The 15,489-nt window shown below is 37.9% G+C and overlaps 1 protein-coding gene across 1 annotated transcript; it reads right to left on the reverse strand.

Annotated features, from left to right (window-relative positions):
- Window positions 1-595: 595 nt before the first annotated feature.
- Window positions 596-14,997, reverse strand: actr3 (actin related protein 3). Its single transcript, XM_017469955.2, has 12 exons — window positions 14,811-14,997; window positions 10,438-10,493; window positions 9,208-9,332; window positions 8,966-9,076; window positions 7,446-7,541; window positions 7,064-7,171; window positions 5,484-5,627; window positions 3,934-4,107; window positions 2,833-2,925; window positions 2,031-2,156; window positions 1,853-1,936; window positions 596-1,242 (listed from the first exon to the last, which is right to left on the reverse strand). Exons 1-12 carry the CDS (start codon window positions 14,852-14,854, stop codon window positions 1,147-1,149), a joined length of 1,257 nt encoding a protein of 418 aa, XP_017325444.1. The 5' UTR covers window positions 14,855-14,997; the 3' UTR covers window positions 596-1,146.
- Between the last annotated feature and the right edge of the window lie 492 nt (window positions 14,998-15,489).

A 15,489-nucleotide genomic window follows, 5' to 3' on the forward strand; every position in this document is an offset into this window, starting at 1 on the left:
CCAGAACACTTTGCCTTCTATAATAACTTAAAATCAATGTTTGGTTCCCAAAGACCACTGAAAAGAACCAAAGCACAGAATTAGAAAATAATCATCTCTAATCTAAGCACTGAAAAGCATTTTTCAATACTCAAAACGACTGAACGGTTTATGATGAGACTCTGAAAAGCACATCTCGTTTTATGATTTGGTGGCTCAAGCATTGTATTCTATAGAAATGAACCAAGAAAATCATAAAGAACAGAGCAATTTTGTAGAAACATTTTTAAGCCTTTATTGGAATGTTTTAGGCATCGCATTTACAAATCCAAACCTGCTGTAATTTGGTGTTCGGTGAAATATAAAAGTCCACTAGGTTAGCAATACTGGTCCGATAGTCATTCCTGTTCAATATCATTATAATCCTATTATTATTATTGATAAACACATTTCCGTCCTGTTCGGGAGGAAAATGAAAATATATGATATGATTGGAGGTAAAAGCAGTCACATATTTAAAACTAATTTGATGAAAATGCAAGAAAATAAAAAAAAGGAAATATATATTTTTAAATTGATGAAAGCGCAAGAAGAATCAAAGCTGTGGAACAGTCTGTTTTGTTTTGTTTGTTTTTTTTAAACCTGGTCCGAGTTTCCCCCTGCTGTGCCCGTTAAAAGGACATGAAGCACCTTAAATGTGACGCAACTTGCGAACAGGAGGGAGAAGACTGGCAGGGCCAACTTATTTAGGAATAAATCGCTTGCGTCGCGTCTTGCTTTAAACATGAATAACACCAGAAGTCTTCTGCAGCACTACCATAATGAATGTCAATATTACTGTTTACGCACATTTTTACTCAATGGGGGATTTATTTATTTATTTATTTATTTATTAGACACCCACAGATTACTGAGCAGAGGCAGAGAAGAGCTGGAGTCATTTTGGCCTAATAACCGCATTTTCCCCTTGTACTGGGAACAACATGAACAAACAAACGAACAAAAACACAACATTCATCATCTGGATCCAGCAGACAGGTTTGGTGTTAACCGAAATGAGCTCTCTCTCTCCAGTGGCCTGCTCTTTGCTCTCCCCAGCCCTAACCACCCCAACCCCAATCCCTTTGTGTATGTGTGTATGCGCATGTGTGTACGTCTGTGGACTCTTTAGGACATGACACCAAAGACAGGGTTGTGGCGACAGATGCTGGGGCCGATTTCCTCATAATCCTTCTTGGTGTGACACACCTGGTAGAATTCAGGCTAGTTGACGGAAAAAACACACACACACACACACACACACACACACAGAATTGTGTTATAACGGCATGCTGACTTCCCAATAAATAAAACATATAGGTAATATATACTAAAATGACGTGTAACGCAACGAAACAATCTGTATCTGTGTAGTGTTCCGAACATCTACAGAGAGCTTGGCCTAAAGTGGAAGGTTTATTGTTTGCTTGCATCTTTCTTTCTTTTTAAAAAAAATCAAATACAAACACTAGCACTGCACCCTGGTAAACACCAGAAACCACAGAGATAAAAAATAAATAATAATAAAAAATACAGCAAAATGCTACCAGGTCTTATGAACGCTGCAGGACTGCTGCACCTGTCCACAATATGTTCTAATGAATTTAGTTTATTCCCAAAATATGAAAAACCAGTAGCATTATTTAAACCACTGCAGCCCGGACCAGGCAGTTACTAAAGATTCTGTAAATGCATCTTGCTTTTTCCAAAACAAGTATCGCACCTCCAGTCCTATCTGTATTTATATCAGTTTAAAACATTATCACACCATTCTGAGTAATACGTATCTATTGTGTGACCATGTTTGATTAATCGGTGTGTGTGTGTAACTCACTGTTGAGGCTAGCATGGATCCACCAAACCACACGGCATAGCGCTGCATGTGGTGAGTGATGACCTGCACATCAATAGGTTTGGGCTGCAAGAGAAACATTACCACATGCATGACGATCAAACAGCTACACTTAAACAGCTTATTTCCTTTATTCTAATGCTGGAGTTCCCCATCAGACCTTCAATTTGCCACCGCTGAGTTCTTCGCTCAGTTTGAGACGAGCATCCACAGTTCTCTTCAGGTCCCTCTGCAGGCGCCGGCCGAAATCACGGAACATGGTCGAGCCTCCTGACAGAACGATGTTCTAAAAAAACAAAACAAAACAAAAAAAAAAAAAACAACCCACAGTGAAACCAGGGGACTCACTCCGAGTCATTGGATAAAGGGAGGAGGTTCCTGTATGCGGGGGTGCCTTTAGCTGTAAATTAAACTGCACAAACCTTCTCAGCACAGATTTATTTCATTAACATTATGACCTATTCAAATATTAAATGTTAAACGTGTGCAGTAATAGTCTGGCTTGTTATTGGGGTCATGGAGCTTTTATTCCTGACACAGAAGGTTAACGTTATTAATAGGTTATAATTATTTACAGACCTACTTGTTATAGAGTTAGAGGTTTTGATTAAAACCATTCAAGTACAACAATCCAAGTAACCAGGTAAATAAGCCAACAGCGACAAGAAATCAACAATAATTATAGCTTGGACAACAGTGTATTGTGATTTACATCACTAAGAAAGAAAGGAGGGGGGGGGGGGGGGGGGGGGGGGGGGGCAAAAAAAACCCCTGCAGACCCTGTGAGGTCACAGCCAATGGAAATGCAGTTAAAACCTAAAGCAAAAACTCATCCAGGACTGTGTTGTTCTCGTTCTAGTTCCTGAAGAATGTTATGGCGCCTCAGTGGAAACATTACTACAATCAGAATACAGCATAATGAGTGTGAATGTAGGAAACAACTGCTCCTTTTCTAGAATTACCTTATAGAGGGGACGACGCACATCAATGGGACAGTTCTGGATAACCTCATCAACCACTTCTGAGATTGGCTGAGTGAAGTCCGGATTGGCAAACTGTCAGACACAGGTACAGAGTAGAAGAGTAAGGTCTATAATGTAGTGCTGTTTTCAGTGTGTGCATTTATTTATTTATTTATTTTTAACTTAACACTCTCTGGGTGCATCTCAATAATCTAATTGATGTGTATTTGATTCTTATGTCCTTTACCCTGCGACTCAAATCAATTGCAGCCATTTTTAAACATGTAATCAATCCTTTAAATGCACTCAGAGGAATCCAAGAGAGATTAAATATGAGGCTAACTGGTAAATACAGTTAGTCTTATAGTCTTATTTTTATTGCAGCGCATGATGTAAGTGTATGGTTTAAATGCTCCTCCTCTCCAATTCATTTAAATATCATTTTTTAAATGGGTACAAATAAAACTTTGCATGAAAATAGTGATAATGTTGAGCCTTGTAATAATGTTTGGTCCCATATATTACAGCACAGTGAAATTCCTTTCTTCATATACCCCAGCATGTTAGGAAGTTGGGGTCAGAGCACAGGGTCAACCAAGAAACATGGCTGGAGCAGAGAGGGGTAAGGGCCTTGCTCAAGGGCCCAACAGTGGCAGTTTGGCAGTGCTGGGGCTTGAAGCCACGACCTTCCGATCAGTAACCCAGAACCTTAACCACCAAGCCACCACTGCCCCTAGAGTCTGACTTAAGCCCCTTAATTATTATTATTTATTTATTTTGAACGTGCATACGAGAAGTAATCTTTTTGGCATAGACTGAAACATATGCATTTATGAGTGTGATGTAATGTTTTCACTGGCGTTTATTCATTACGTAATCACAATGCACTGTGTAGGCACATTCCTAATACCCTCTACATCATGTTATCAATACGTGGAATCATTTTAGAGTAACATCACTGAGCAAGAATGTCTTTTTTTAGCAAATACATTTGCCGTCAAGGAGCTAAGAAGCGATTAGGAAAAGAGGAGTTGCAATTAAAGAAATGAGTAGCAACCCCCTGTGTGTGCATGTCTGCTTCCAAGTGTGCATGTTACAGACCTCAGGGTGGAAGAAGATCTCTGGGCCAAGGAAGCGCTCATATCCCACATCAATGGTAAACTCTTTCTTGCTGATGGCATTAATGCCGGTGTACTGCTTTATCCATTTCGAGCCGTCTGTGTCGTACTTATTAAACTCCTTCACCAGGTCAGGACACACGTAACTGAAACGCTCCTACAGAAAGAACACACACGCGCACATTTGTATTGCATAGTATTTGGGGTCTAACTCCTGAAATATATTTTCCCGCTGTATGCCAGTGAAAGGCCACATCAGAACTAATGGCTCATGTCAGAGTAATGACAGGAAGCCTGGGGGAACAACTTCATTGTGCGAAACTAAGCGAAGCTCATCCAAGTTAAGCTCCCACACAATCTAACTGCATGCACAGAAGGAGAATAAAACACCCTGGCAATTCAGGACAGACAAAATAACTGATGCTTACACAAAACACACTAATGCTTCAGTCTGAAAAATATCAAACATTTAAACTAAAACGCAACTCATAGCAAATGGCAACCTTTAACAGTTGCGTGAACATACTGTAGAAGCAAAATCACTTTTACATAAATTGCCCATTTAGGACTGGATTAAATTTCTTCACACTGATTTTTTTAAGGGAACGGCATCATTAAACCCTAAAACATGAGGGACACTATCACACAAAGCAGCATGTTTCTGGCACTGTTTGAAGAGAAGGACTAATTAAAATGTAATTCAATTGATCAGGCTAGCCTTGAAGATTTTTTTTATTAAAAAAAAAAAAAAAAAAAAAACTAGGAATGAAAAGAACTTATTTCAATTTTCACATGCAACAGTTACTTATACAGCTGTGGGATTTCTAGTCACATCCTTAATGCAAAAAATGTCAAATCTACAACACGTTTCTCCCCAAGTGTGTATGTGGGGGGGGGGGGGGGGGGGGGGGGCTATATTGTCTAATCATAATCATGCAAGTCTTTTTTCCTTTTAGCAAAGATCTTAAACATTCACGGTGATTGCTGAAAACTTTGATTCCCCAAAAACACTGTGCATGTAATGTCAACTCTGTAATACTGATAAACCTGCTATAAATCTGTGCTGTGTAAATAAACTTATAAATACTGGCCTGTGTTCTCTATGCAACGGTACATGACCCGATATGCAAACATTCTCACTGATGCTAAGCTCTGCGCAAGCAATGAGCCACTTTGCAAGTCAATACGAGTTCCACTGTGACCTGCATAATGCCGGAGTTGCCCTCAAGCAACTAGAGATTAGAGATTTACATGTAGAAGTTCTGTTTGAAAATCGTCCACAGCATTCTCAATTAGGTTTCAGAATTTTCAGGCTGTCCCACACTTTATAAGCCAAATTAGAAGAGCTTGCAAAAAAATTTTTTTTAGCATTAAATCAAATTAAAATTACAGGTTTTTGTTTCAGTTGGACAAGTAGGCAGCTTTTGACACCTCAGTGAGCCTTCAAAAAGAAGAAGAGAATGATTCGAGACTCAACTGGAAATGAAAGTATGGCGACTCATATTTAAGTCAGCTACACAAGCACATGCTTACCTTGACGGCTTTAGCAGTCTCGAGGGACTGCTCGGGTGGAATTCCCACCTCTCTCTCTCTCAACAGTTGCTGTGTGAAGTAGGTAATGTCACGGCCTGCAATGGGGATGTGCTTTATGCAGCTGCCTATGACATAGCCTTCTGCCTAAAACACAGAAATACAACAAAACAAATCACCATAACAATACAAAGTATAAAGACATTTTTCCTTCTTAGAAATCAACTCTACACTTTTCATCATGAATAAGAATGAACCGGAAATACCAGAAGTCTGTTTGTGTACAGTGCTGTGAAAATGTATTTGATTTCTTCTGTTTGTGTACATCTCATACTAAATAGATTTAGATCTTCAAACAAAATACAGTATAAAACAAAGGCAACCCAAGTAAACACACAATACAGTTATTTCTTTTCTTTTCTTTTTTTTACTGAAGCAAAAAAACAAAACAAAACAAAAAAAAACACCTATTAGCCACATGAAAACCTAATTACCACCTTAAACTGAAATCTAGTTTTGCCACCTTTAGCAGCAATATAACTGCAACCAAAACATTTGGAAATTTGGCCCACTCTTCTTTTCAGAACAGCTTTAGTTCAGCCATGTTGGACAGTCTTTGAGCATGAACTGCCCATTTAATTTCCTGTTACAGCATCTAAATTGGTTCCAGTCAGGATTTTGACTAGGCCACTCTAAAATTTTCAATTAGCTTTTTTTTGAGCCATTCAGAGGTGGATTTATTCCTATGCTTTGAATCATAGTCTTGCTGCATAATCCGTTTCAATTTACGGACTGAAGACCGGATTCTCCTTTAAGATTTTTTGGTAGAGAGCAAAATTTACATTTCTCCTCAATTATTACAAGCTCACCAGACCCTGAAGCAGTAAAGCATCCCCACACCATCATACTTCCAACACCATGCTTGACTATAGGTTATGATGTTCTTTTTGTGGAATTCAGTGTTTGGTTTATGCCAGATGTAACAGGACACCTGGGCTATTTCATGACTTCTTGAATGAGTAGTTTCTGCGCTCTTGGAGGAATTTTGGAATGTCTGTCGCTTCTGTGCTGAGTTTTTCCTTTTGGAGATAATCGCTCTCACCGTGGTTCTTTGGCATCCCAGAGCATTTGAAATAGCTTTGTAACCCTTCCCAGGCTGATGTATTTCAATCATCATCTTCCTCATCATTTCTGGAATTTCTTTCAACTTTGGTATAGTGTGTTACTGGGTAAGACCTTTTAACCAACTTCATGCTGTTGAAAAAGTTCTATTTAAGTGTTGATTTGATTGAACAGGGTTTGCAGTAATCAGGCCTGGATGTGTCTAGTCCAGCTGAACCCCATTATGACTGCAGTTTCATAGATTTGGGGAATTATTAACTATGGGGCAAATACGTTTTTCCATCGTGTGTTTACTCAGGTTGCCTTTGTTTTATCTTAGATTTTGTTTTCATTTCTGAAAATATTTAGTAGGAGATATACACAAAAACAGAAGAAATCAGGATGGGGCTAATACTTTTTCACAGCACTGTATGTGCACAGTATGTATTTTGCATGCGTGGGTGTGCACGTATATGACTGACCACAGGGATGACGTGAGTGACACCATCTCCACTGTCAATGACTGTACCGGTCAAAGTCCTCTCTCCCACCTGCCGAGAGGTCCAGGATGCTGCTAGAGCCAAGACTGCCTGAAAACGCACACACAAAAATAAATAATAACAAAATCAACACAATGATCACAGCTAAAAAGAAGAAAAAGAAGAACTCTGTCATCAATATACAAGTATTCAGTAGAACAAAATGTTGCTCCAAGGCCATGCAAGACAATGCAATACAATATTAACAGACAATACAAAAACCTTACAATGTTCTGGCAAATAGAACTAGACCAATATAAAATAATCATAGTAACAATAATAATATCAACAATAACAATCACAACAATAAGGTGCTTGTATGTACCTGCACGGCGATATAAAGTCCAGGCACATTGAAGGACTCAAACATGATCTCTGCGGTGTATTCTCGGTTCTCAGGTGTGTTCAGAGGAGGTTCAGTCTATAACAGATTAACCATCAACACACACACACACACACACACACACACACACACACACACACACACACACACACACACACACACACACACACACATCACTTTGTCATAATATCAACTTGCTAAATAATGGGCTATTTAGTTAATGGGTTAAAGCTATCTGGTTGTAAACTAGCACGCAGCAAAGAAAAAAACAACAACAACAACAACAACAACAACTAAATAGCAGCATCATATAGCTACATCATAACCATTATAACATCATAGAATTTCAATACGTCTCTAATGGGCAAGCCAGAGGCGATGGTGGCAAGGGAAAAACTCCCTCAGACAAAAAGAGGAAGAAATCCTGAGAGGAACCAGACTCAAAAGGGAACTCCTCTTTATCTGGTTGACAACAGATAATGTGATTATAAATCATTTCTCTTCTATAACTGTATACTATAAAGTCAAGTAGTGTTAGGTGTCGTAAAAGGAACTTGAGTACTGAGTTTTAACTTTAAGTTTCTTGTATCTTCCATCTCTTGTATTTGAATTTACCAACTGTTAGTGTAACTGTTCTTAGCAAACGCTGACTTTAGGTTATCCAAGCACGAACATCCACAACCAACTTTAGGCTACGTCCACATTAATCCAGATAGATCTGAAAACCGCATTTTTCATTTTAAAATGCTCAGTCCACACTGGTGTTTTCGACCGTTTTCCAAAAACTGCTCGTCCTCACTGAAACGACTGAAAAACTTGCATCCCTATACTGCGTACACGTAAAAACGTATGACGCTCGGGTCTGCTTCATTTCTGTCAGGTGTTTCTTTAAGAAAAAAAAAATTGTAGTCCGTTGTACGGAGCTACATTAATATTTAACAAAGCTATCAAACTGGTTAGCAGGCAGAACAACCGCAGTACATCATCGACCAGCTTGTTTGTTTCGAGTTGAATGAGCCACATAACTAAAATATGGCAAATAAGGAGTAGACTCCTTGAAGAAAAGTTAAATAAAACATCTCACAGAGAACTTCACCATATCAAATTATTACATGTTTGTTTATTTGCTTTTGTTTAAAATTTCAGAGCATCAGCTATCAAAGTATCGGTACAAGTTGTTACTATAGAAACAATAAGCGCATTAACATAAACCTTGCACCTGACACTACAATTTCAGCTCATGAAGTCTACACTGAAGTCTGTCTGATGGCCCGTTAGTAGCCAGATGATGTTAAAACATTTTAAACAAATAATCGAGCATGTACTAAAATGGCAAAAAGTATTTCTGTAAGTAGAAGTGGTGAAGCAAAGTCAACAAAGGCATTTATATTTATATAAAAAAAAAAATAAAAAAAAAAAATAATAAAAAAAAAAAAAAAACCCGACCTGGAACCATTCGTTCTGCATAAGATTCCCCCATGTTACAGTGGTGCATTACTAACCAGCAGGAAGTAGTGGTCCTCAGGCTCTGCCCTCAGATACTTAAAGATGACCTGCTCCATGAACCTCTCCATTAGGTCCCAGTCCTCTACGATACCGTGCCTGATGGGCCACTGCATGTAAAGACAGAAGAAAGTGAGCTAAGCCATTTCTTTCACAAGGAGCACCCGTTTCCAGAGCAGAGCCACCGTCATGTTGAAAGTTGCGCTGAAATGTGGATATGTGTAGAATTACGGCTAATCACCTTGGTCGCATAGGTGGGCTTGTCGATAGCCTCATCTCCGATGAAGAAGTCGAGGTCATCCACGCCTTTCATCATCCTTCTCTGGGCCTGGTCTCCCACCTTCGCCGACTCTTTGATGGCGATGCCTGGGCAACAGCAGAGGATGATTGGATATAATGAAACTGGCTGAGAGCTGCAGATAACATTATTGGGAATAAAGCTACCAAATCTAAAAGTTATACAGCATTAATTTACTCACAACACAGAGACAGCTTTTGCTTCAACATCTACCCGTGTATGAACGTATATTATTTTAATTATTTAGTAATACAACATGTTCTCGGGATATAAGGCCACCAACTTCACTGGTAAGTGGTACATAACTTGAAGCATGTGGGAACAAGAAATGTTTCTTCATCAAACACACACCGGGATTTGTTTGTCTGCAACTTTGAAATACAGTCTTTACATGCAAAAGAATCTCATTTTATTTCCGTTTTACTTACCATACTTAAAATTTCATGTCACAGAAATCACATACCAATGAGACAATCCATGCTATGCACATCTAAGGTTTCAAAAAACAACTTCAGACTTGACGTGCCCATAAATTCAAGACATCTTTGCTTGCATGTGCGCGCATATATATATATATATATATATATATATATGCTTGGAAAGTCAAAGCATGGAAATCCACAAGGACCCATTCTGGACTTCTTCCTTCACCCTGTCGTTATATTATCTTACTTTTCACAGTTACACTGATGACATAAGCCATTATGTCTCAGGTTCACCAACTGATTACCAGCCTGTTCATAAATTATTGCTATCCGAAGAAATATCTGACTAGGTATCACGCAATGCATCAGCGTTAACCTAGTCAAACCTGAAATATTAATTACAGGATATCAATTACAAAGCAGCTACATTTATTTGGTTTCTCACTGGTATGAGATATTTAAATTTTATTTATGTCACTCATTAAGAATAGCCCCAAGCTGTGTGTAATCACCTGAGTAACAGCAAACTAATTTAGTTTGGTTAATGGATTCTACTTAAGACTTACAGATGATACAAAACATTGCTACAGGGATCTTAACTAAGGAAACAGCTAATTTCATGTCTATTCTTAAAGAATCACACTGGCTACCTAAGGCATCCCGAATAAATTTAACAACATTTCAAACTAAATCTGGACCCCAAAGCCATTTAACATTCATTAAGTGCAAGTGATACAGCTGTACTCACATGATGGTACGATGAATTGAGGTTCTGTGTTTCCTGCATATCCCAGTTTAGTATATCTGAAACAGAAGAGAACAAGGCTTTGAGTTGAACAGTTCTCCTAACATACACACACACACAAAAAAAGAGAGAGTTGTGAAATACATAATTACCGTTAAGAAATTTCATTTTGAATGCCCATTATGAGCAGCATAAATTAATCTTTCATTTAAACAATTCTATATTGCACAGTTAATTTTTTATGCATTGAGATTAATTTTTTTATACTACTATAGCTGATATGCTGCCGAGATCCCGGAGGTCTACAGTGCTCATCCTCGCAGCTTTACACCCAGAGGACAATGCACAAGGCTCTAATTTCTCAACGCTACAACTTAACGCAGCTACAATCTACAATGCTCTGCTCCGGTCATGCTGTCTGACGTAAAGCGACAGCCTGTAGTTGATCTGTCATTGCAGAGTTTGACAAAAACATATTGCGCATTGTCTTTGAAAATTCCAGTGAGTATGCTTATCAGCTTCAGGTCCAGAGCATCCACTTCTTAAAAATCATATCAGGTGTGAAGACATTTATATGACACGCAATACAGCTCAGTTAATATAGCTGAGGGTTCCTAACAAACACTCAAAATATTAATGTTGCATTTAAAAATAATAAAAAGTTGATGACATGATATTTTTGTTTAACATCTACAAGGTGGAATTATTAAAACTGTACTGAAAATGAAAATTCTGCACAGAAATTAACATTTTACAATTATAAAGATCAGCACCGGGACATTTCATCATCTATTCAGCTACTTCCAGTCAGGGGTTGTAACGGTTATAAAAATACCAACACCATCCACAATATCTCCGAACAGTATAGATAGCACATGTAATCACTATATCGATATTATTTCAATATACTTGCTCAGCCATTATCATCATCAGCTTGCACTTTTCCCATAAAGCTTAAAGTCAGATTTAAAATTGAACTAGTGAACACGCAGGACTGCATCTTGGCTAAAAGAGATCAGCTTAATAAGTCATATTTGTATGCAAATCCCATGCAACCATGGAGTCATGTCTATTTTTGGTTTAGAAAATTCCTGACCACCGGATGCTGAGGTCTTTACTAGTTTCAAAAGTTCAGTACAGACCTATAGTTAGTGACAGATTCAAGCTGCATGAAACCAATGAACCAGCTCAGTTTAACCCACTCAACATGGTGACCTACAGCCTCTCTAGTGCTACAAATTATTTGTACGGTTTGTAACTGCCTTGAATTACAGATCCGCTAGATACTTAGGTTAGTTTTAGCATAAAAAAAATTGAAAAATAAAAAATTAAAACTACATTTGCACATGTTTTAAGAGGGTGCCTAACCATTTGCATGTGTAATGGGTATAGCTTTGGGCATGACTTCATTCGGATAACAGAATGGTGTCAGAATCCTAAAACAACCGACCACACCTAGCAAACTGTAACACACCAAGCCAAGTGAAAAATATGTCCCTATACAAATGACAATGGAAGTGCATTTTTCTGTTAGAATAAAAAAAAACAACAAAAAAATGTGCAGACTCAAGCAGGTTCGAGTTTAAAGGAAAAGGCTTTGCACGGTTTAGGTGCAAGTTATTAAAATGGATGTGTTTATTAAAGCTCTTTGCGGGTTTTAAAAGCTATATATCATAACCACACCAAAAGGTAAGTCTTTTCAGGGTCATTTAATAATCATTCACCTTCAAAACAGACAAGTAAAAACCACTTACAAAGTGTCAGAAAGAAAGAAAATATGAACGCAGTAGCTTTGACTCTCAGAGCCTTTGAACAACGGTGTAAAGGGAAGTTGAGTCAGCCTCAGCATGACGTGGGTTATATTACTCCAGTAAGGTTAGAGGCTGAACTTATAAAAAGCAGTTTTGCAGACTACTGTGAGAAGTGCGGGTCAGCAAGCAAGAGAGGATGTGAGGCTTTCACACATCTGACACACATACTTGTGGCACATCTGTAGCTATGAACTGAGCCCCTCTTCCTCATCCATACAGAGAACAGATGTTGGTGTGCTCAAAGTGAAGCGGGGGAGGAGGGAAAGGTATGCACCATGGAATGTTCAAGTCTCTACATGCGAACACTTAACCACTGTGATTTAAACAGACCAAGTACAGGTCCAGCACACTCAGCAATATCTTTTATATATATATATATATATATATATATATATATATATATATATATATATATATATATATATATATATATATATATATATATATATATATATATACACATATACATACATACATACATACATACACACACACATATATATATATATATATATACACACACACACACCAGTATTTTTTATTAAAGGGATATGCATCTCTTATATTAGAAACAATAATAGAGAAGGTTGTATTTAGAGACAGGATTGAAACATACACTGGGGGACAGGGGTAGTACAGAAAGATCATGCCATCATGCAAAAGTGTATTCCTAGTATATTTATGCATGTGTTACTCTCTTGCACTTGGTCTTGCTTGTCAAACTCATACCATGTATAAGATACTTTTAGGCATGTACTGATCCAATGCCTAGTATCTGTATCACTGCTGATTTTAACCTGTTTCTCCAATCCAATCCACTGATGTCATTTATGGCTGACTGTCACAACAGAACACATACTGCCTTATGACAAGTTCTCAATCCTGGACAAGTACATTTTAGCACTTTTCCTGCTCTAATACACCTACCTCAACTCAGGAAGGATCTGATTAATTGAATCAGGTGTGTTGGAAACAAGGAACAGGGACAATATGATGTGTAAAGACAAGGGTTAGGAATAGTGCAATATATTGCACTACTTGACGACATTTCTACAAAACACAATGCGCATCATAATACATAACTTAGCCTACTAACTGTCCGCAAAACAGCAGAAAATTAAACAATTATATTATATTATATATATAAAATTAAACCAAGTTTGACAATACTTTTCTTTAATGCCTACAAAGACACAGAAGATTAAGTTTTAAAAACATTGTCAAATCAACAGAATTCATTCTGTACCAATTAATTTGTAATGATTAAAAACTATTTTTTTTTTAATCCAATGATCTCAGAAAAGAGTATCGTATAATCATTTATCATAATATTAAATCAATACATCACCCAGGCCTAATTAGGAACCTATAGATAATCAGATAATTACTGGACACCTAGAGATCTGATATTAGTTACATACTAAAAGGAAAGCCAACATCCAAAGCTACATTAGATAAACTTCTACACGCACACAAATAAACAAACAAACAAACAAACAAACCAAAACACCAATAGGTGAAGGCTGCTTGTGCATCTTAAAGCAGCATTACAAATATGTTATAGCTGTATGTGTGTATATACACATATGCATTGAGATCTTGCAGTTTTTAGTCAATGGTAGTGCTTTTACTGAGATTCTGTTGTTTAAATTATTTTAAATTATCCCATTGATTAAATAATGCTAGTAAAAAGGCTACCATTAAAGCTTTAAACGGATTGAATTGAGGAAAATCCGCCCGTTATCACAGTGCATTTAAAGACTGCTGTGCTTAACCGGTTAGAAAAACGTCCAAAGGCTACAATAAAGCTGCTTTAAGGTGGATATAATGCTCTGTTTGTTCTTCCTCTGAGGAAGTGACTCGTCTGAATCTGAGACCCAGCTGCAGTTTCACACTGAACATCACAAGCTGCCTACAAAAATACCAGAGGGGACTGTAGTCCAGTTCTACAACAGTGGCTCAGACAGCGAGGAATAATACAGAAGCGAGGAAAACATAAACGCTACTAAATGCACAGTGAAATGCCGAACACGACCATATATGGACTAAAAGACGAGAAGCAGGAAGCGGCGCGCGCTGTCAATAAAATTAGGAAGTTACAAGTGCGCAAGCGCAGATCGGCGATCCTTGGAAATGATTTTTTGCAGACTTTAGCATCGATTAACATTTTATTTATTTGGGGGAAAAAAACACGCTGGTGATAATCGTGTTTCCACTTGTGCATCCAGTAACTACATGTACGATATTTAAATGTGTCCCCGTCAGTCAGATCAATATTTTCGAAACGTAGCTAGCAAACCAATGAAGACAAAATACAGTCTAGCTAGTTAGCCGTTCACACCCATGATAGTATCCCTTGTGTTCTAACAAACCTCTGAGTCTCACTGAAACCTCAAATAACACTAATATTGAAGCTGTAAGTACACATTAATATTTTAAACCGAGTTGTGTACTGAATATGCTAGGCAGTTAGCTCGCTAGCGCTACACACCCCAGAGCTGACAGTGCTAGTGCTACTGCTGCTGCCAGCGGATCTGATTTACAGAGGAATTTAAAATACTTTACCCTGTACCGCAGTCCACAACACACGCCGGTAATCTCCCAGCCATTCCTCCTGCTTCACGGCCGAAGATGCCTTACTAAAAAACAGAAAAATGCTAGACGTGTCGGGTACAGGATGAATGTAAGGCGGAACCCTTTCACCCGCACTGTGAAGTTTACAGACACTTCCGCACTCGCTGAGCGGCGCACGGCGGGATAAAATGGCCGCCGCCGGTCATAGAGTGGGAGGAATGGAGGGGGAGGGCGTTATTATTATTATTATTATTATTATTATTATTATTATTATTATCATCACCGTTTATGGACAGAAACAAAAATATAAGTAGGTCAAACATGTTGGAAAAGAAAAAAATGTGTGTGTGTGTCTGTATATATATATATATATATATATATATATATATATATATATATATATATATATATATATATATATATAATGTGTGTGATTTATTTTTTAAATAAACACAGTAAAATCTTGGTAGTATCAATTTCGTCACCCAAAAAAACTAACACAATACAGCTATTATGTATTGAGTGTGTGTGTGCGTGCATACCAGCATCCCTATTTAGCAATATCTTGTTCTATCTACAAGCTCTGTGTGTGTGTGTGTGTGTGTGTGTGTGTGTGTGTGTGTGTGTGTGTGTGTGTGTGTGTGAAAACAAGACATTAAGACAACTGTAG

This window comes from Ictalurus punctatus, chromosome 6 (assembly GCF_001660625.3).
Source record: "Ictalurus punctatus breed USDA103 chromosome 6, Coco_2.0, whole genome shotgun sequence".
Lineage (NCBI taxonomy): Eukaryota > Metazoa > Chordata > Actinopteri > Siluriformes > Ictaluridae > Ictalurus > Ictalurus punctatus.

What these genes read in the sequence shown, in the direction of transcription:
- actr3 (XM_017469955.2), bottom strand. Translation starts at nt 14,854, where the DNA reads ATGGCTGGGAGATTACCGGCGTGTGTTGTGGACTGCGGTACAGG. An exon ending in AGGACCACTACTTCCTGCTG is followed by an intron (nt 7,542 to 8,965) that starts GTTAGTAATGCA and finishes AATCTGTTATAG; the next exon opens with ACTGAACCTCCTCTGAACAC. An exon ending in TCAGCGGTGGCAAATTGAAG is followed by an intron (nt 1,937 to 2,030) that starts GTCTGATGGGGA and finishes TTTCTCTTGCAG; the next exon opens with CCCAAACCTATTGATGTGCA.